At 49.9% G+C, this 21,009-nt stretch overlaps 2 protein-coding genes and 1 non-coding gene across 7 annotated transcripts in view; 1 reads left to right on the forward strand and 2 right to left on the reverse strand.

The window, feature by feature from the left end:
* Window positions 1-1,110: 1,110 nt before the first annotated feature.
* Window positions 1,111-15,166, reverse strand: RNH1 (ribonuclease/angiogenin inhibitor 1). 3 transcript variants are annotated; one of them, XM_069803503.1, is made up of 10 exons: window positions 14,955-15,166; window positions 11,134-11,239; window positions 9,257-9,427; window positions 7,322-7,492; window positions 6,489-6,659; window positions 5,463-5,633; window positions 4,790-4,960; window positions 3,678-3,848; window positions 2,267-2,437; window positions 1,111-1,851 (listed from the first exon to the last, which is right to left on the reverse strand). In XM_069803503.1, the coding sequence occupies exons 2-10, from the start codon at window positions 11,217-11,219 to the stop codon at window positions 1,764-1,766; spliced, it is 1,371 nt and encodes a 456-aa protein (XP_069659604.1). In that variant the 5' UTR covers window positions 11,220-11,239; window positions 14,955-15,166; the 3' UTR covers window positions 1,111-1,763. The 3 variants fall into 3 exon arrangements, with proteins under 3 accessions (XP_069659604.1, XP_069659605.1, XP_069659603.1); XM_069803504.1 differs by lacking the exon at window positions 14,955-15,166 and adding an exon at window positions 12,918-12,941; XM_069803502.1 differs by lacking the exon at window positions 14,955-15,166 and adding an exon at window positions 12,759-12,783.
* Window positions 15,167-19,955: 4,789 nt separating this feature from the next.
* TRNAA-AGC (transfer RNA alanine (anticodon AGC)) lies at window positions 19,956-20,028 on the reverse strand. The gene has a single exon. It is a non-coding gene; the product is annotated as a tRNA-Ala (tRNA).
* Window positions 20,029-20,132: 104 nt separating this feature from the next.
* LOC104313402 (USP6 N-terminal-like protein) overlaps window positions 20,133-21,009 on the forward strand; it is an 88,180-nt gene continuing 87,303 nt past the window's right edge. For all 3 annotated transcript variants that reach the window (XM_069803505.1, XM_069803506.1, XM_069803507.1), the window contains exon 1: window positions 20,133-20,235. The gene's annotated coding sequence lies outside the window, so the exon portion shown is untranslated. The remainder of the gene's footprint in view (window positions 20,236-21,009) is intronic.

Raw genomic sequence — 21,009 nt, forward strand, 5'->3', positions numbered from 1 at the left:
GACCACAACCTGCTTCAGGAGCAGCCTAGGAGCACCTCCACTTCCCTCTTGGAACACCTCTTCTATTATCTACCACATCAGGTACTCTCAGAAATCCACTTCTGATATTTGCTGAAATTTTTTGAGAGCTGTCCTTACACCCAGCCCAGTGCCTGATTTTTGTGGCTCCCCCTACACGTGCTCTTGCCCCTCTTCAGCCCTATCTTCTCCCCCAGCTTGAAACGAGCCCATGCGTGCCAAGTCCATGAGAGACCATGAATGTGAAAAGCCTATTTAAGAGCCCCTTGGGATGGGTAGGTTTTAAACCACAAGAACTGCTTCTGCCCTCGATGGAGAAGACCAAATAGCTCTCAAAGCAGAAAGCCATGGCTTTTTAGCATTTTAGGCATCCTCAAGAGAGATGTGCATTGAGGAAGAAACAAATCCTATCCTTCACACCTGCCTCAAGACACACGTAAGCTACTTGTCAGGCACCATTTGAGATTTGTGAAGGCTACTGTAGAAACTATGCTTAGATCAAAGCTTTCCTTAAGTCAAAGAAAAGCCAGTTACAGCCTCTATGGGATGAGCATGTGAGCACCGCAAGCCAAAGCCTGGAGGACACCTTTAACTTGGGTGCCCAGGCAGGATTTGCAAGTGAACAGAACACTATGACCACTCTAGGAAGAGAGATGTTGGGGAACAGGATGTTTTCGGCATTCCTCTTGCAAGGCCGCCGCAGGGCAATGCCAGGTTTGTCGCCTACATTTTTAAACTACATTCATTCTTTTGTGTTTTAGGTGTGCAACAGCTGCATTTTTCCTTAGAACAAGGTTTATTAAAACTCTAACTGGGCAAGAAAACCCAGTCAGTGTCCCCTGAAACCAGGGGAACATCTCCTAGGCTTGCTGTCCACCTAAGGCCTTGACCAAGATCTTCTCCTGACATGGTTCAGCTAGTAACTTACCAAAAGCAAACATGTGAAACAAGGTATTAGTAGTATTGTAGTTCAGAAGTGATGGATTGGTCTTAAAGTAGAAATATACAGATATATCATATTTTTCTAAGTAGAAAAATGAAGCATTTAATTATTTGCAAACAGACTTTAATAAAGTTCCTGTAGAACCACTCTTGCCAGAGCGAACATATCAAACCATTTAATCATTTCCCATACTAGCAGAAATGCACACAGCATCTTTTGTTTGTAGGAAAATCACTTTTCAAGGGACACCGATTTTCAAGTTATGCAGCTGATAAGCTGCTCATTTCTTTCTTCTCTAGTGCCTTGGCCACCACTGCTTTTCCAAGAACTCTTCTAGGGAAAGGCAGGGGAAAGCTCCATTTTAGATTAAAAACCATTTGTTTTTTTAGAGAGCCTTCCCCAGAGACCCGGCAAAAGCACCACCCAGTAATAATACAGTAGGTAGTTCTTCTCCTGCCTTTGGAAAGGAGCTCCCTTTAAAGCCTGACTAATGCATTAGAAAGGATTATAGGATTAAAGAGCTCCTAAAGGGTAGAGACCCACTTCTAGAAGATGCCCAGTAATTGTTTATTTCAAGGATAGTAATGCTGCAGTGAAAATGTACCACGCTTTCATGAGCCTCGGAGTTAGTACATCCAGAGATGCACAGAAGGTTGATCAGCTCCCCGGACACCCACTCAGGGAATCAACAAACATTTTTGGTACAAGCAAATTCTCTATTAAGTTAATCAGCTTTATGTATGAAAAAGTTCAGATTAAGAAAAGGACGTTGCTTTGACGTTGCTCTGCAGGCAGTCACCACTCATGAAATGATCTTCACTTCAGGGTTGGACTCTTCCAGGGCTCTCAGTTCATCATCCACTTCAGGACTCCAGTAAATGTCATACAAACTACACCCAAACAAAAAGACAAGCTGGTTTAGTAAGCATCCTCCCGTTAAGAGAAAGATGCACAAATGGCTGGTATGGGAAGATCATATAACAGGAAGGGCCCTGTCTAGGTTTGAGAGTCTGGCCCAACAGCCAGAAACATGCCTTACAACATCGGACCCTATTACTCCCTCCCCAGCAGCACCTTCCCCTTGCTCTTGGGCGCTATGGACCAAAACAGATCCAGGCACTGTGGTCACGTCACTTGGAAGGGACAAGGGGGTGTTTTGCAACATGCAGATGGCATTTGACCCCCACCCCAGGTCACCACTTGCCCTCAGGTGCAATTCCCAGAGAGCTGGTGCTCACAGCCCCCTCCCCGCAGCCCCCAGGACCTCCCAGGAAGAACACAAGCAGGACCACAAACAGCTCTCACATTAACTGCTGCACGCCACAGCTGGGATTCCTCAAACCTTCACAGATCTTCCTGATGCCTTCATCTCCCAGAGGGTTGTAGCTCAGGTCCAGCTCAGTAAGGCACTGCTTATTAGTCATGATAGTGGTGAGGGTTGCACAGCAGGCTGCCGTGAGATCGCAATTACCCAGCCTGCAGGGAAGAGGAGGGAGAGGCCAGTGCGGTAAGCACTGGCTCCAGAAACCAGCCCACTCTTGGGCAACAGGCACAGACATCCCTTGCACGGACCAGAGATCCCCATTAGGCTGGCACCTCCGAAACATCAGCGGGGGCTGGTCCATGGTCTTCCCACAGAGACAGCCGTTCTCGTGGTGACTGCTGAACACCTAAAAGTCCTCCCTAAAGCTTAATGGCATGTGGCTGCAGGGGAAGAAGGAACCCTAAGAAGATATTCCCAACTTCAACATCATGCATAATCTTCTCTTTGATTTAAACTGATCATAAATCATCTCTAAAGTTGAGACTTGCAAGCATCTCTCTAGAAAGGGCAACAGAGGCCTCTCAGCTGAGAGACAAGTAGCTTTAACTGGTCAGCAAACACATCTTTCTGGGCAGAGACCTCAAGTCTTACTGATGTCTCCCACAACTCATCTGCTCAACTCACTCACTGCGAGTCTCAGGCATTGGAGCACAGCTCTGGCTTCTGTCAAATGGCACGGACGAGACAAGCATGGTGCCCCAAGCATCACGCAGGCCACAGCCACGCCAGTCCTGAGCTCAGTGCCTGCCTGGGAAGGCAATGGGCAGATGGGGAAGGTGAGTCCCACTACAGGGCTGGAGGTGATGCTCCAGCTGGCCTCCTGCTCCTACTGCTGGACCAGCGCTTGTGCTGGCACCCATAGAGACTATGGGAAGCAGGAGGCAACTGGTGAATTCAGGCAGGCTTTGCACTGCAGCTGGCAGGCACAAGAATTAACAAGCCAGACCTGGACCAGCAGTTTCTCCATCTCAGTGTCCCACCTGAGAGAGGCCCTGTGGGCAAGTTCAGAGAAGGGCACAGGAAGCTCTACAGCAAGCAGCTCACAGAACAAAGCAAGATCCCTCCAGCCTCCCCACACTTTGCTTTAGATCCTGAAGGTACATGCACTTTCAGTTCTGCACCTGGGAGAGCACCTGTGGATGGCTATGAATGCAGTTTCGCATGGGTGACAGCCTGCACTTGCAAGAGACCATGAGTGACAAGATACATGGAAGCACTTGTAGCTCCCATTTACTTGCTAGTGGACTAGTTAAACATCAGCGTGTGGCGTAAATTGTTTCATGTGAGCAAAAAAATACCATGCTATGATCTATTGCTATCTTCCTCTCTCTGCATGCGGTTCTTGGAAGGGTAACACAGCAAGAAAGAAGACGACTTCTGTGTGCACCTTACCATAGGGACTGGATGTTGCAGTTGGGGTGCAGCAGCCCTTCACACATAAGTTCAACACCTGCATCTCCCAACTTGTTCTCGCCCATGTGCAGTACTTTCAAGCTCTTGTTCACGCTGAAAGCAGAGCTGACGGCCTTGCAGCAAGCGGTCGTGAGCCCACACTCCCTAATCCTGCAAGGCAAAAGTGACATGAGATCTAGATAGGGGAATCTAAAGAGTAACAGGCACCGTTCACTTCTTCACATTTGCTTCACAGGAGCCCAGACAGTGGGAATAGAGGAACCAAAGCCTTCCCACAATCACTGTCCTCTTCTCAACCCCCTGTCTGCTCAATCCTTTCTAAGCAGCACCTCTCCCACTCTTTGTATTTGGGATGTCTGTCTCGGAGCAAGCACCTAGGAAACGCACATGCCCATAAAGCATAAGAATCATCAGAGATGAAGTGTGCCGCCCTCAGAGTCACTCTCAGCTCCACTGTGCACTCCTGAGGCACCTCATCAACTCCCAGGCCACCAGTGCAGGGGAAGAATGCAGCTGGGGGCTGGAGCTGAACTTGCAATGTAGGAAAATTCAAGTGCTGCTTGTTCAAGTTCTATGTGGAAGAACAATTTTCCTCTCCTGGCCACATGATACCAGATCATCCTAGCCTAAAAGGTAACACTGTCAGCAGAGAGGACGCTGAGAACAGTTTATGTCATTAGAGCCTTCTTTTGGCTCATCAATGAGAGCGCTTGGATCCAGTGAAGAACCTGATATATCTGATCACAGCACTCATTTTGCTATTATATGAGGCTTTTCAAACTTCAAAAGTCTCTTAGCTGCCATTTGTTGCACGATAAAATATCTTAGACAGAAGCTCTGCAAGTGATGCTTGGTCTCCTATTGCTTATAATAGGATGACTATGGGGCAGAACTTCAAAGTGTCTACAAGTTTAGAAATGCAAATCCCTTTAGCTCCATAAGTCTAAATCCTTTAGGTAACAACTGGCATGAGTTGTTTGTGGAACCATCGCAACTGAGGATCTGTCTGGTGGGCATTACTTCATCCACATCTTTCTTCAGTGAGGTCTCCAAAGAAGGCAGTGGGTATGTGAAACTTGACAGCAGCTCACCATAGCTCCTGGAGTTTACACTTGGGATGCTTGAGCGCCTGACACAGCATTTCCATCCCCGAATCTCTCAGGTTATTGTCTATCAGACTGATCTCTGTGAGGGTCTCTTTTGTACTGATGAGTCTGGAGAGATCTTTACAGCTATCACTTGTGAGATCACAGTCCCATAACCTGCAGGGAAGAACAAAACATTATTTTTGCCCAAGAACGACTTAGATTAGAAAACAGAGTCCTATTTTAGTATTCTGAATTTCTGGCTACATCATCTCATTTTCTTCTATCCTTTACAAAACCTATTCATGCATCATACCACACAGCTTTCTCCTTACTTTCCCATCCGTTGCACCAAAAGCTCTGTTTGTAGCACAAAAAAAGAAATAGGACCATGCAATTCTAGTAGACAGATAACTCAACAGGAAGCCAAGACAACACCATCACAAATTTCATTCACCCTTTCCCCAGAATTTGACCCAAGTGATTTCAGTGCGGTCCTGCTCATTCACGGTGTCCTCTACTCAGTTTTCAGAAGTAACTAATTTGCTGTAGAGACATTCCTGTTTCACTAGGGGGTGTAAGTGAGAAACTTTCTGCTTAGGAGCAAACCAGCAGCAGAACGTAGATAGATAGCTCAGAGGCTGCAAGAGGGATTTAAGTAACCTCTGCCTACCCTTACCATAGCTTCTGGATTTTGCAGTTAGGATGCATCAGTCCTTGGCACAGCAGAACCAGACCAGAGTCCCCAATCTTGTTATCCCCCACGGAGAGATCTATCAGCGATGACTTGTTACTGAGAACAGCACTGATCTCCCGACAGCTATCGCTGGTTATGCCGCAGTTCTCCAGGCTGCAGAAAAAAAGCACAGTTGGAGTTGCTCCTCCAGACCCTCTGTGTTAAATACACCCCAACACCCCCAGTTCAGACTGAGGAGGGTCTACAGGCTGGTTCCTTGCTGCAAACCAGTGCAGCTCAGCTGGGCATTGCTAGACCCTGCAAGGCTCAGAGATGATACAGGTATCCTAGACAGGCTCTGGGTGAGGCAACACACCGCTCCTGCGCTCCGCAAGGCTGCAGGGCACTTTTACTCTGACCTACCCATTCACATCCATTAATGCGAGGATTGTTTTTACCAAACTCCCCCTTTATATCGACTGTCTGTTTTAAGAGGAACTTTTGGGTATATCACACAGTGAGACCCTGGCAACCAACCCCTGCTGAATTACAGGGGCAAGATAAAATGAATTGGGCTTCTCCCCTAAACCCCTTCACAGGCTTTACACCAGACAGGAGGCCAAAGCCAGCATCTCTGTTTTGAAGCAAAAAAAGGGATCTGAATAAATATACTCATCTGCCTGGTAATTCAAGGGTAAGAACTGGAGCCACTGAGGGTGATTGCTCCTCTGCTCCGAGATACTGGCGAGCAGTCACCCCTTGTAATCGCACCCCTTATGTGGGGTACACATTCACACTGTACCAACAGGCAGAAGAGTGAGCTCTGACTCACATGCTAAAAAAAAGGTCAAAAAACCCCAAAACTGAAAGGCCCAGACATTTGCTTGCAGTCTCCAGTTACAGCAATCTGAGCCAGCAAAAAATCTGGCCTGAATTTCAGGCATTCCTGACAATAATTTTTCCTGTCTTATGGATGGTATGACTAGCAGCAGGACTAGTTGCAGTTAGAGATGACCAGCTCTTCCTTACTGTAGTAACTCTAGGTTGCAGCTTGCCTCCACCAGTCCCTGACACAGCTGCTTTACAGCTGTATCTCCCAGCGTGTTGTTACTCAGGCTGAGCTCCTTCAGGGTGGGCTTGCTTTGCAGAGCAGCATTGAGAGCTTCCACAATATCAGCTGTGAGTTCGCAATACTCCAGCCTGCGAGAAGAGAAGAAGTCCAGGGGTAAAACAACCGTCTTCACCACATCCCGCTATCCGCAAGACATCAGCTGGGCAAAGTGTGTGTTAGCCAGGGCAGAAAACATGCCAACGTGAGTTGAGACCACGCAATGCATGAAAACAGAGATAACCATAAGAGTTTTTAACAGCGTCTCCCTGCTCATTTCAGGAAGCATTAATTCTTAAACTAGACCCCAGAGGACGCTAGCAAGACTAATTACCCACCCCATTTTTACACTAGTCCTCCATTATCCAATGCCTTGAACACACAACTCAGTTTTGCATTGCAACACATCACACAGCCTCACCACCGAGCCTTCCTGGGAGGAGCTGGGGGCTGCAAATAGACCTGGGTCCCACTCAGCTGTAAAACAAGGACTAAGTGCAGCAGAATCAGACTTTTCCTGGGTGTCTGAGAGGTCCTGCATTAACAGCCACCACTGCCAGGAGGGCTAAAAAAAGCCTCTGGGAATAGACACCCAGCTCTTACAAACCCACAAGACCTATCAGCATGAATAAGCATGACACAATTTCAGATAAAACGAGAAGAAATTCCTATCTGGCGACAAAACTCCTGCTTTTCTCAAGAGAAAGACAAGCATGACCTGTCTGATGACCAAAAAAGCCCAGTGACTACTTACTGCAGCTTCTGCAGCTTACAGTTGGGGTTCATCATCCCTTGACACAGCACCTTCACTCCAGCAGTTCCCAGTTTGTTATCACCTACGTGCAGCTCTGTCAGGGACGGCTGTGCACTGAGGACGGAGCTGAGAGTCTCACAGCTGGCACTTGTCAGATTGCAGTTTTGCAGCCTGAAGGAGAGAGGCAACTGGGGTGAGGGAAGTGCACCCCCAGAATTACAGAGGCTCTTCTCAGAGAGACACATCTGCTGGGGTTTGAGCTTGGAAAGGATGCCATGGCACTAACAGTCCGTAAGCCTCTAGAACACGGTATGTCCAGGTTAGTACTGCTATTTTACCAGTGTGCCAAAATATTTTATCAGCTAGTATTATACCTGTAGCATGAACAATAGCTCCCATGCTTCCTTCAGTGTAATCGCTCATATAGCGCCTCTAGAAGAAGATGGATCCACCCTACATTAAGTAGAACTGCATCTGCTTTATAGAAGTGTATTAATCATCATGAGGCTTATCCCAGAGATAAAGCAATGGCATCTTACAATTTCTTGCCCCCTCTGGAAATGTGATCCAGAGTAGCTAAAAATAAAAATCTCATTCAACTTGGCTTAAATCCCTGGATATCATTTAGAAATCTAATGGTATACTACAGGAAGGATCTATGAAGCTGATCCTTCAGCACTCAGGCTGGTCATGTAGGAACCATGCTGGTATTGCTATGGGGCGTTTAGAGTTATCGGACAAGAATTCCCGGCAACGGAGAGGTGTTGTGCATGGCGGTACTAAGTTTGACTTGGGTTTGGTTGCTCTTTTATTCCCTAAGGCACCTCACCAGAATGCCAAAATGGGCAATTATGTTTCTATACAACTAAAACAACCTAATCCAGGCTGTTACTTAAGCATGTGGAGAAGTTTGAAGCGTAGGACAAATTCTCTGAAAAATTACTTGTGTTAGTCTTCCAGTACAGAGTATCACAGTTATTTCTTGAAGGCCCATCACAAAGTTGCAGTTTGATTAGCTTCACCGTCAACTTTCCCTCTATTTGTCAGCAAGTCCTCATTGCAGGGGGCACAGGGACTTTGAAGCAGGCATATCTGATATACAAGGCAAATAATTTTCACAAGGTAGTGTCATGAAGATCCCAGACCCACCTCAGGAGCTGGAGGACTCCAGTACCCTGCAGAAAAGGTGCTGGACAGAGAAGGTAGCATCACTTTGAGGGTCACTGAGGAGCAGGGGCAGCATCCACTGGCTTTGACTAAAGCTCCTACTCCATGGTTGCTGAGGGAAGTCCACTAATGCTAGTGCTGGTGCCTCTGCAAAGCATGCTGTCTTGAGCCAAGCTGGCCCTGCCCAGCTGAGAAGACAAGGCTTGAGGCAGAGCCAGTTTGGTAGAGTGCAGAAAGACTGACAGCTCTTGAAACATCAAGGCTCACAAGAACTCCCTTTTGCTTGGTTCCTAGAGAAAGGAGCAAGCAAACTGGACCAGATGCTAAACACTGTGCTTACACCTGGCAGAAGAGCCCTCTGAAAAATGCATTTGTCAAAATGTCAGGTATGTGCTGATGGCAGTGGGGCCCTCTGTGCTCATCCTTTTGTTTAAACTGGCCTAAACAGATAATCCAGCTGCCTAAGCTGGGGGAAGATCTGCTACCTCTTCTAAAGAAAGTCCCCAGAAAGCCTTCACTTGGCTGGAAAAACACTACCTGTCCCTCCCTCGGTGCTGGAAGACAAAGGAAGACAGACTGATGATCTGGAGTCTTCCAATAAATATACCACTTAGATAAAAACTACTTGGGTTTTCCAACCATCTGACCTAGGTAATTGCTGAGGTGCATTGGCACGGCTCTTACTACCATCACATACTAGTTTGCCTCATGACTTCACCTGCAGAAGACTGCAAGCATGTTAGAGCAAGGCAATCAATGGGGCTTTACCATAACTTCTGTAGGCTACAGCTTGGCATCAGCAACCCTTTACATAAGTGTTCAATGCCTGCATCTCCCAGTTCGTTGTTGTTCAGGTTCAGCTCTGTAAGGGATGGATTTGTATTGATGATGGAGGAGAGATCCTCACAGTTACTGCTGGAGAGATTGCAGTCATCCAGCCTGAAAAAGAAGGAGAGAAGGAGCACTTTAGTCCTCAGGGTTGCTCTGTTCTCCCTGGCTGGAGCATTCCCTATGGAAGCAAAGTGGACAATTTACTCCTCTGCGGTGCCTGGGATGCTTCTGTAAGTATGTGCGCGGCCTGTTGGGTGACGCATGGCCCAAACCAAGATGTGCTCTCTCTGCAGGGCTGCAGCACAGGAGGGGCTGGATGGCAGTTCCCCCAGCCACGCACCACCTCTGAGCTGTGCAGAAGAGAGCGCATGACTCAAGTCATCCCCCCCCCCCCCCCCGGCAGGGCTTCAGCAGGAGGATGCACCTTCATTTAAACATTGATAGCAAACAGCTGCCTGGTGTCTGAAGCCACCTCTAACCAGAGGCCAGCTTACAGGCTGTCAGACTGGTTCTACACTGAGACCAGCCAAGCTGGGTCTTCAGCCAGCCCCAGAGACATCCATCGGCAGTTTGGTCTCATGTAGGTGAGTCATGCCAGCCTGCATGTCTCTGGCACGACTCTCAGCACACAAATCGTGAGTTTGCAGCACGGCAGTGGCTTCTCCCCCTGGACATCAGCATTTTTCTAGTTGTTGCTAAATTGATGGAGGGGGAGTTGAATTGGAAGGAGAGCCAAGGAAAGGACTGGGAGCCCAGGACAGGCAGGGAGGTGTACAGGGAGGCAGAAAAGACATGGGGAAAAAGGGAGGTGTCATGAAGAACCCTACAGCCCCAGGCACAGCCACAGCCAGGACTGTCAAAAGTTGCCTGGTCACTTCTCCTTAGATAGCCCTATGAAAACCGAGGCTCTAGTAGGCTTATTCCCTCCCTCTGGCAAGAAGACTTAGCTCCCAATGCAATCACATTCAACACCGATTAACAATCCCTGCCGCAGCCACTCTCATCCACTATATCTTGAGCAGCCCAGCCTCTACCCAGGAGATAACCATCCCACTGCCTTCTGCCACCCAAGGCAGACCTTGGGAAGTCAGAGTCAGGCCCATGAAGCTTGCCTGCAAAAAGCTCCTTTGCAAAACAAAAGCAAGTCACTTTCAACCTGCCTGATATCCTCCAAGCCATCGCTGGCTTGAGTGGCTTATCCTTTCCAGCCCAAGCAAGGCAATGCCAGCCTGTGGGCTGTGAATTCCCAACCAGAAGAGGGGGAAGAGTGCAGGAGCAACTCTTCTGAACCTTGTCCTACAGCTTACACTCTAGGAGATGGTTCCCTCAACACACAAGGCAGGTACTTTCGAAGGCCAAGTGAAGAATTAAAAGCTGATGGTATGTGGCTTGTGCATGACTATTAAATAACAGTTACTTGACAGCATCTGACCTGCAGCCCAGAGAGTGTGCAATCTAATGAGCTCAGAGAGATGTCTTCCCTCTCTTGAGGGAGAAAGAGAAAGACAGAATTACCAAAACAGTGGTCAAATTTTTAGATAACCACATTACCTAGCTGAGTTCTACGGCACGCCACAGAACAAGGACAGCATTACTTCATACCAAAGGATGCTTACCTGTAGCTGAAAAAACTTTGCAAGAGGGTGGGGGTTTTCTCCCCCCCTTTAAATTAACCTTCTGGATAAAAATAGGTAGAATCATTCCTGTAACTGTGCAATGTCTAAGTCACAGGTCAACAGTTCTGCAGCTGAAAAACACAGGAGAGGAACGCAACAGTTCTTACTTATAAGAGATGATACGCAACTAGTTACTACCTGATGGTTTTGCAGGATTTCATCGTGGAGAGAAGTTCAGCCCATCTGGATGGGCTCATCTCCTCACACTGGATGTCAAGCTCCATTTTGACAGGTGAGGTAAGATCTGAAAATAAAAAAAAAAAAAAAAAAGTCAAACTTTTTTTTTTCATTGACTGAGAAGCAACAATCCTCTTCACCCCCCCCAGCTCTCAGCCACGAGTTACACTGTGCAAAGAAAACAGATTGTGTTTTTCCAACACCAGCCTGCTGCAAGCACCAGTATGAGCCAGCAGCGTTGGAGTGGTTTTGTCTGGGACTCTGAGAGGCAAAAAGCACACAGATCCCAGAGAGATATGGCAACAGCTTGTTATCTGAAGGCTGCTTGCATGAGAGTAAGACACTCCCCTTCCCTCTCCAAGGGAGCTTAACCAGAACGAGCTTTTTAGAGGCACTGGTGCTACTCTCTCACTATTGCACTACTGAGCCATGCAGCTGCTGAGTATTACTAATATGCCACACCTGATTGATTGCAGGACCTCAAGCTATACTTAAAAGTAAGGTATTTTTGAGAGAGTAAAGGTGAATGAGGAAGATTAGCATGAGAACTGCCTAGGCTCAGATTAAAAATCCTGCCAGCCACACGTCTGTATGCGAGAGGTGGAACACAGGCAGATGGGACAAGCGTTTCTCCACGATTTGATACCCAAGCTTTGAATGGTCACTCTGGTTGGGCAAGTCCAAGAACAGAGAAGCTGGTAAGCAGGAATTTTTTTTTGCTGTGCAGTCAAACTGCATTTCTGAACTGATGTAAACACAGTGCCTTGCAGAGCAGCTCCAGCTAAACATGCACAAAAATATGCCAAGGCCAAAAGCTGAACTCTAGTCTGAGTCTACAAGGGATAGTATTAAGGGCAGCACTCCAGTAGGTGACTAAATGCAGTCTTGCCATCTTGGCTTTGCTAACATGACTCAGACTACAGGGTATTTCTAAAAAAAAAAAAATTTAAAAAAAAAAAATCTCCTGAGCTATCACATTGGAATGTGAACAGTAAAAAAACAAACTACCAGGCGTTACCGACTACGGTTTATCACTGTCTTCCTCCATCTCGCTCACCTCCTGCTACCATAAAATCAAGGGTTATCCCAAAGTAGGCTTTTCACAGAGGTGAGCTCAGTATCAGAGCCCACATCAGGTTTTGCCCACAATAAATCCCTCACCCACACGGGGAGAGGCAATGTCACGAGAGGATAGAGGTGCTGAGCCCGCACACTTAAAACACACGAAGGAATCCAGGACACCGAGAGCAGCGTTAGCACAGCTCCCCTACATGCAGTTAGCCTCTCCGCTTCCGAACCCGAAGCAGAGCGATGTCAGGCCAGAGGGATGTCAGGCGAGAGTCACGGACCACATCCTCAGTGGCTTCGCAGCACAGCCCCACGTGTAAAGGGGCTTGAATCACGCGGTGTTAAAAAACCAGTGCCGACCCAAACCAGTGCAAATAAGTGCGAGAACAGCGCAAAGGAAACCAATTATGTAATGTAGCAAACGCCTCCCGACTTTGCTCACTGTATTTTTTTTCCCTGTTTTACCTCTCTCGGATCAAAAAAGGGTTCCCAGCCCCCCCGCCCCCCAAGCTCTGCACCTTCCTGCATGCTGAGGGGTGTTCCCTATCTCCGGGCACCGGCTCGGTCCCACACCAGCCACCGCCGCTGTTCCTTGCTGACCAGGCGGCTGCTTCTTCCTCTCCGCCCCCCCCCCCCCCCCCGTTACCTGCACTGCGATTACCGCCTAACGCCAGAACTCACCCGAGTTTTTTCCCCGGCCCCGCAGCTCCCACCGCCGCTCCGCCTACCCGCGCAGCCGCCGCCGCCCGGCCCCGCCCCGCTCGGCTCCGCGCCGCCCCGCGGGCACGGCGGCGCGGAGCCGAGCGGGGCGGGGCTGGGGCCGGATCTGTCCCCTTCTTCCTTCTTCCTCTCCGCTTTTTTTCCCTTTCTTCCCCTTTTTCGTCTTTCTCTCCCCTTTTCTTCCTCTTTCCCCTCCCTTCCCCCCCTTTTTCCTGCCACTTCTCCCCCTTTCCCCTCTCTCTCCCCCTTCTTACCTTTCCCTTTCTCCCTTTTTGCCTGACTTCTCCCTGCTTCCCTCTTCCCCCCCTTTTCCCTCCCTTCTCTTCCTCTTTTCCCTCTCTTTTTCCTCCCTTCTTCCCCCTCCCCTCTTCTTTTTCTGTTTCCTCCATATCCTCTTCTTTCCCTCTTTTTCCGTGTTTTCCTCACTTCCATCTTTTTCCTCCCTTTTCCCTCTCACCTTCCCCTTTCTTCTCTTTTTCCTGTGCCCTCCCCGCTTCCCTCTTTTTCCTCCTTGCTTTTCCTCTCTTTTCCCTCGGTTTTCTCACTCCTCCCCTTCCCTCATTCTTCCTTCTTTTTCTTCCTTTCCTTCCCCCTTTTCCCTCTTTCTCCCTTCCTTCCCTCTTTTTCCTGTGCTCTCCCCACATCCCTCTTTTCTCTGCCTTTCCTCCTCCCTTCTTTCCCCCTTCCCTCTTTTGTTCCTTTTCCACCCTTCTGCCCTCCTTTTTTTCTCCTTTCCCTCCTCTTTCCCTATTTCTTCCCTCTCCTTCTTCATTCTTCCCTTTTAATCTTCTCCCCCACTTCCCTCTTCTCCTCCTCTTTTTCCTCCCTTTCCCTTTTCCCCCACTCCCCTGTTGCCCCTTTTTCCCATCCACCACTATCTCCCCCCCCCCCGCAGAGCAGGAGCACTGAGATACGCAGGAAACAAGACAGGAGAGGGGGAAGTCCCTGCAGCGAGGGGATGTGCAAGGGATGGGAGGATCAAATATTAAACGGGAAGGTGTGCCACCCAGGCTGGGAGGGCAACCTCTGCCCCATGCTGGGACCTAGAGCATGATGGGGATGCAGGCAGGTCACCCAGGGGAGAGGCAACATGGGAGGGTCTTGGCCAGGGAGGACAGGACCCCCTCCTTGTACTTCCCTGGGGAGGTCGGAACCGGGAACTGTTTGAACCGGGAACGACAACAAAAATTTCTATTCTTCAGTCATCTCCCTGACTTCCAGCTTGCCAGGCGGCTGCATATGGGGCCCAGCTTGGAGAGCCTGGGATGTCCCCCCTCTCCACCCTTTTCACCAGTCCTACCCATGACTCATCTTCTCTCGTATTCTGTCTCCCTCATTAGCACAACACACTGACGAGCGAGAGGAGCCGCACCTCGCTGGCACAAAGGCCTCTCCTCTAAGCTGTTTGAGACGAAGCCACAAGAGCAATGGAGGATGGGCGCATTGGAGTTTTGCTGCCGCGATGACTGCCACCCTCCCCGGGCTTTCCCCATGCCGCTGTGCCCACCCGAGCCCAGTGACCAGCGCCTTGCTGGCACATCTGTCCCGTGGCGTGGCGGGAGCAAGGGTGCCAGCGCCTGGCCGGGGCTGGAAGGCATTCGTCATCGCTCAGCTCGCTTCCTCCTCCGGCTGCCAGCTACTCCCTGTCTCTCTATTGTTTCCCAGTACTTTTAGCCCCTGTAAAAGCTCTTTCAGACTTTCACAAGAGCGAGTGAATACAGGTTTTGAAGTGCCGAGAGCTTTCTAGGCAACATATTGAGTCTCCTCCCTTCCTCCCCCCCCCCCAAATCTTAGTGTCTCCCCTGGTTTCTTCTTCCTACAAACCCCATCCCCCTGGCCCAAACAACAGTCCAGTTAAGCACAACCACAACCAGCCGTTCCCTACAAAGCAGCCTCTGCGATGCACAGCTTTAAAATCGCTATGCGCTCTTCCCCGGTAAGCAGAAGGGAAAGTTCAGGGAGTTTAAGAGCCCGTTTTTGCTGCTGATACGTACCTCGCTCTTCTCGGCGCTCTGCGGGAGCGAGGAGGGCAGAGCTGACGCCTTCCTGCTGCTGTTACCATGCAACCTCTGCTGTTGTACACATGGTGCCTGCTAGAGGGAGAAAAGCAGTTTTGGGTTGTGATGGCTTTTTTCCTCCCAGGGCAGCTCTTCAGAGGCTCGCGGAGCTGCACTCCGTACGTGTTCATAGCTGGCTTAGTGACGATGCAAACATCCCACAAAACCTGATGATGATAGAGGCGGCTTTACCTTCTTACCCCTGATCATGTAGCCACTAGCCAGGGTTTAGCCCAGAGCAAGGGAGTAGTTGCCATTGAAGGATCCATCCGAAAATGAGGCCACCACAGTGTTAAAGTCTGGATAGAGATGCTGGAGTTTGCAAATAGTTTCTCTATTTCTCAGGCAAGCCCTGTCCTGCCTGGATGGGGAGGGTTGCTGAGCACATAACTGCCTCCGTGTCACCTCACCTGGGGGTTAACCTCCCCTGGCAGGGGCTACGGCACGGGCAGCCCCCCGCTCCTGCACGAGTTGGATGCTCACACAGCCTGGAAGGGTCCCCCCGGAACAGCCCTGGTCATGCTTCCCTAAAACTGCCTCTGGGCAGCAAGCAGGGCCCCCAGTCCTATACCTCCTCCTCCCAAACTCCCGCTGGCTTTTCCCCTCCCCAAGGATTACCCTGTCATTGCTCAAGCTGCATCGCATGCTAATTGCAGGTTGAAGTAACCTGCTTTCTCCCCCCATCCTCAATGGCGTGAAGATTAATTAATGTTTCAATAGACTGCAAATGAACTGGAGGCAGAAGGCGAGCTCCATTTTTCCCTCCTGTGGCTGCTGATGCCAGCAGAGGAGATGGCGGCACAGGCTGGGAAGCACAGCCTTTGTTGCACCCCAGGGGGAGCATTAGAGGTTTTCCTCCCAGTTGCCTTTATTGTTTTTCTGGAGGAGATGGGAACCGACCACCAGAAGAGCTCAAAGAGCTAAACCCCACCTTCCTTAGTGCTTAGAAGAGAGTTGAATGCCAGAGGATGCACCTCTTTCCTATTCTCTCCCAGGGTCTTCCATGCAAAGGGGTTGCTAGAACAGTCTTCATGCCCCTGGGTCTGACTCAAAACCTTCTGAACCCCAGCCATGAGCTTGGGGATGGCACAAAATTCTGGCTTTGGTGTTTGCCAGGGCAGTCCCTGGCAGGAGGATGGGTGGGGTGCTGCGGCCAGTGAAGGATGCCTCTGCCCTTCTTGCTTAGCGTGATCCTTTCAGGAAGACCACTAATGTTAGGACATAAGTGAATGCTGGCAAGAGCATCATCTCCTGGTCCACTAGGTAATTTGAAATCAGATGCCTGTCATTCAGCCCTACAGCAAAGGTGTCATTTCCTATCCAGCCACTGCTGGCACCTCACTGCTCTCGGTTCCTGCTCCGCCACCCACGTCAGGAGCCTCTAAAGGACAAAGTCTAGTGTTTGTTAGAGGTTTCAGTGCGGCTTATCTCACGTGGACCTTCTGTAGACCTTCTGCTCTGGACAAAGTACCTGCTACATGCTGGTCTGTGCTGGTGAAAAACTAGCTTTACAAGCTAGGTAGCCATGCCAAGATGCTATCAGCTTCTATCTCCCTGTCATCCCTTTGGCTGCCCTCACTGTGGGGACAACAAAAGGCATCTTGGGAAAAATCTATTGCCCTTTTCCCAGCAAGCAGGACCAGGCTGTCCTATTCACTGAGATACACACAAGTCCACAGGAAACGATGCAAAATGGGGCTGAGAAAGCCAATCGCAAACACTGGTGAGAAATGCATGTGTATGTCTTTCCACGGAAACAGTGGAAGACTCCTTGGAGGATACTTGGGCGTTTGCACGTACTCAGGTCTGACTGCCTGAGGAGTCTCACCGTGACATCTGCCGTGTGTTCCCTTCTTCTTTATCACCATTTCCCCATGTCCTTTTTGAGGTCACTCAAATTTATCTCCCCTTATTTTAGGGCGTCCCCCCTCCTTTGGCCTTTGTACCAGGGAGGGAGATCACGGTGTTGCCTGCCTTGCCCTGCCACTTGTGGGCACAGCTGGCATGGACCCAGCAAGGGTGGTAGGTCTTGCATCCTGGGACCTGGGGAAGTTGAGATGTGTCTCTGCATTTAAGTTGACTTCATTTTAAAACTAAATTTACGCACATAACCCTAGAGCATACTTACAAAAGGATATTTAAATTAAGCTCATTAGCATAAGCTGAAAGTTTTGCCTTTTCCCCCTCTAGCAGTTTCCCGTTCTGTCCTCTCTGCTCTCGTGATGCCTCTGTCCACATACTTAATTGCAATTAAAGACAATGAAATTTTCAGGGTAGTGACAGATCTTTTGCTAACTTGACCATGCGATGCCCACCGGCAAATTCATTACATAAATTCAGCCACGGCAATCAAAACAGTGAGTCGTAAGCATGTGCCCAGCTCCAGTTGTTGCACTGAGAGCCTTGTTTTAACTCCTACTTGATCCATTGCTGGAAGCCATTTGTTCCTTGAGCTTGTGTGCAACTTGAAGTAAGGCTTTGTAGGGGGAGGAAATGCAAAACTTGGGTCATTCCTGAAGAGCCAGTGGGCTGATAAAGCACTGGGGAGCAAAAGCATCTGCGGAGCTGGAGTGGAGAACTCGACGCTGTGGCTTAGCTGATGCCTTGGGAGAAAAAATAAAAAAGGAAGGACAAGGACAATAAACAGATCCTGGTAGCATGTGTTTGGGAGCTGCAAGGTGGCAGAGCAAGCTTTAGGCTCCTCTGCAAATACAGGCAAATACTCACCCCAGCTTTCATGTGTGCACGCACACATGTGGATGCTCCATACTGTGGCAGCTCATTATAGATTCCCACAAGAAAGCCATTAAGAAGGAATTTTTAGCTGTTCTGATGTGGTCATCTTGTTCTTGTAAAAGAAAAGCTGGTCTCTTCGTTTCATGCTGGTTTTATTTTTTCGGGCTGTGGGAATCATTATAACGAAATAGTGCTGTGAGTATATGCGTAATATTTTATCCCTGTGTATACAGTCTTTCACCGTGGGTCCAGTGAAAATGGGACCCCAAGAAAATGGGGCTTTCCAGACACGTTCATCAACCACTGCACTGCATTGACCTGCAGAAAAAGCACGGTCAGGGGAATTTTTCACTCAACCCAGCTTTTCTTCTGCATCTTCTGCCTCAACCCCTGGCAATTGTTGCCTGCCAGTCTGCAGAGGGCGATGCAGCATCAGTTTGACCAGATTTATGGTCCTCCTTTAGTTTTCCATCACCAAGATATTGCAGGGGTTGAGAGTTAAGGGTTGAGGTGAGGCCAAAGCTAGAGGGGAAAAGGAGAGGACTGGACCATCGACACAAGTGTATTTCACACACAATCTCTTCATGCCGGCTGCATAGCAGCTGATGAAACAGGAGACTGCCAAGGATTTCACTTCCCTGTTCAATCCTCCTGCACAGGAAGACTCGAATCGTTTGCTGAAGCTTTGAAGACCATTGTAGCGACAGCCGGTTATTTCATGAGTTTGTCTGGGACTCAGAAGCCTGAGTGTAAATCAGCTTTAAAAGGCAAGAATGAAATCTTCAAGCTAAAAAAAAACCCCAACAGCCATACACTCATCTGTTTTTCAGACTTCATGTTGCCATTGCCATTTTCTTGGAAAGGACTGGTGGATGTCCACTGCTGGTGGAGACATCTCTCTCTAGATTCCATGAGACTACCCATGAGAATTCACAGGTATTTGTGCCAAATAATCACTTTGAAAAGCCACCGCATCCTCTCTTCAATCCAGTTGTTCTTTGGGCTATTGGGAATTAATTGGGAATTGTGTTATTTAAACATCTATGCTGCCTATAAAGAAGGGCAGTGGGGTTAGAAGGACTTTCGAAGACCTGCAGGAGTTAAAGAGTAAAATAAATGTGACTTGAGCCTGAGGTATGGTGTGGCTATACATGCGCCAAAAGACCATAGCTAAGTAGTGCTGCTCTGCAAAAAACTCTGCACGTGAGATTTATTCAGAAAAAAAGAGTTTCCCCAGGTTTATTCTTTTTAGAAGGAGACCCAGTAATATTAAGGTTTCTTACTCTTCCCCTCATCAACGACCCCAGGGCTTAGGCATATGCTCTGCAGAGGGGTGAACCCACCCCAGGCCCACTGCGAAGTTTGGGGATGGGATGTTTTGCAGTTTGCTTAGGTGTAGGCTGGGGGCTGTGAGCAGCTTGAAAGCTGAATTCCACTCTTTGCCCTTGAAATTTGTGACAAAGGTCATTTCTTCACACATGGAATGGGAGAAAGTGCACAGAATTGTTTTCCACCTTTGGTTTCCAGTTCAGCTTGTGGTTGGGATGGAAATGCCAACAGAGCGTATTCCTATGGGAATATTCCCTAAGCCCTATTCCTTGGGTTTTTTTCATGATACGCCTCCAGTTTTTCAAATTCGCTCTCTTTTTCTTTAAAGCATTTGATTACTCCTTGTGGCTTGTTGCAGCAGAATAATAACAGAGTGTGAGGAATTTGAATATTTGCTTGAACTGGATAAATTAACTGGGAAAAATCTTGCCAGTTTTTTGACTAAATGGCACATACATCAATGCCTCCTTGAGGTGTTTTGACTCCTTCTTGGATTTACTTAAGGCAAATGCATGCTTTGGCTCTATCAGAGGCTCCCAGGAGAGGGGATCTCTGGGGGTCTCCTGCTCTCGCACGGGATGAGCCCGTGAGGGCTGGGGCCAGAGCGTGCCCTGGGGAGCACCAGGGGGAGCAGGTGCTGCTCCCCGTTGCTGGCCTTGTCCAATATTAAATGAGAAATCAAAAGGCCCTCTTGCAGTGCCGCACATACAGCAGGCAGCGCTCTGCTTGCCTTAACTACGGGTTAAACAAATGTATCTTTAGAAATTTTAAGGAAGCAAATAAGAATTTAAGGGATTTTTAAGAAAAAAGCAAAACGTATCGGTGGATCGTACAGACAGAATGCTGCGGCGGGGCAGCCGACGAGAAAAGGTGTGGAGAATGCGGGCATCGATCCCGCTACCTCTCGCATGCTAAGCGAGCGCTCTACCATTTGAGCTAATTCCCCGCCCTGTAACCCACTCTTGCCGGCGCCGTTCTATTCTCTTCTCGCGAGACGCCGTGCGGCGCCGGCCGTTCCACGTCCCGTTCGCGGGTCCTACTGCGCCTGCGCGGGAGCGCGCCGGCCAGGGCTTGGCGGCGGCGGGCCGGGCGCGCGCCGGGGAGGATGCGCGGCGGGGCCGCCAGCTCGCCCCCGCCCGCGCGGCGCCCCGTGGTGAGGAGCGGAGGGGACACGGAGCGGGCGGAGGGGACACGGAGCGGGCGGGGGGGACGGGACGGGACGGGAGAGGAGAGGAGAGGAGAGGAGAGGAGAGGATTGAGGGGCGCGGCGGGGTCCGCCCGGGGACGCGGCGGCGTGCGGAGCCCGAGTGGAGCGTGCGTGGGGAAGCACCGGGCGGGGGGCGGGTTGCAAAGGGCGTGTGTCTGGGGGCATCGGGGGGCGGGGGGGGCGTTGGCAGAGGGCTGTAGCCGTGGGGGCATCGGTCGGTGTGGTGTGCAGAAAGCTGTGTGCCCGGGGGCACCGGAAGGGGGTTTGCAAAAGGCTGTGTGCCCACGGGCATTGCGCGGGGGTCTGCAAAGATCTGTGTGCCCCGGAGCATCTAGGGGTTTGCAGAGACCTGTGTGTCTGGGGCACCCCCGGATGGGAAAGCGTGAGGTGCGGGGGGGTGTCCGGAGGGCCGGACGAACGGGGCCTCGGGAAGGCTGCAGAGGGCTTGGCGTGCACGGGAAAGCGTTTTGCGGGGTGAAGGACTGTGTGCTTGGGGGGGGGCTGCAAAGGGCTGTGTGCTTGGGGGGGGAGCTGCAAAGGGCTGTGTGCTTGGGGAGGGAGCTGCAAAGGGCTGTGTGCTTGGGGGGGGGGCTGCAAAGGGCTGTGTGCTTGGGGGGGGGGCTGCAAAGGGCTGTGTGCTTGGGGGGGGGGCTGTGTGGAGGTCAGAGCATGGGGCTCTGCACCCAGCAGAGACTTTGCCAGGGGGCTGAGGCAGTTCTT

This window comes from Haliaeetus albicilla, chromosome 16 (assembly GCF_947461875.1).
Source record: "Haliaeetus albicilla chromosome 16, bHalAlb1.1, whole genome shotgun sequence".
In the NCBI taxonomy this organism is placed as follows: domain Eukaryota; kingdom Metazoa; phylum Chordata; class Aves; order Accipitriformes; family Accipitridae; genus Haliaeetus; species Haliaeetus albicilla.

Coding starts and splice junctions, on each gene's coding strand:
- RNH1 (XM_069803502.1), bottom strand. Junction 9,428..11,133: donor AAATCCTGCAAAACCATCAG/GTAGTAACTAGT, acceptor CTTCTTTTTCAG/GCTGGATGACTGCAATCTCT. Junction 2,438..3,677: donor TGCAACATCCAGTCCCTATG/GTAAGGTGCACA, acceptor TCTTCCCTGCAG/GCTGGGTAATTGCGATCTCA.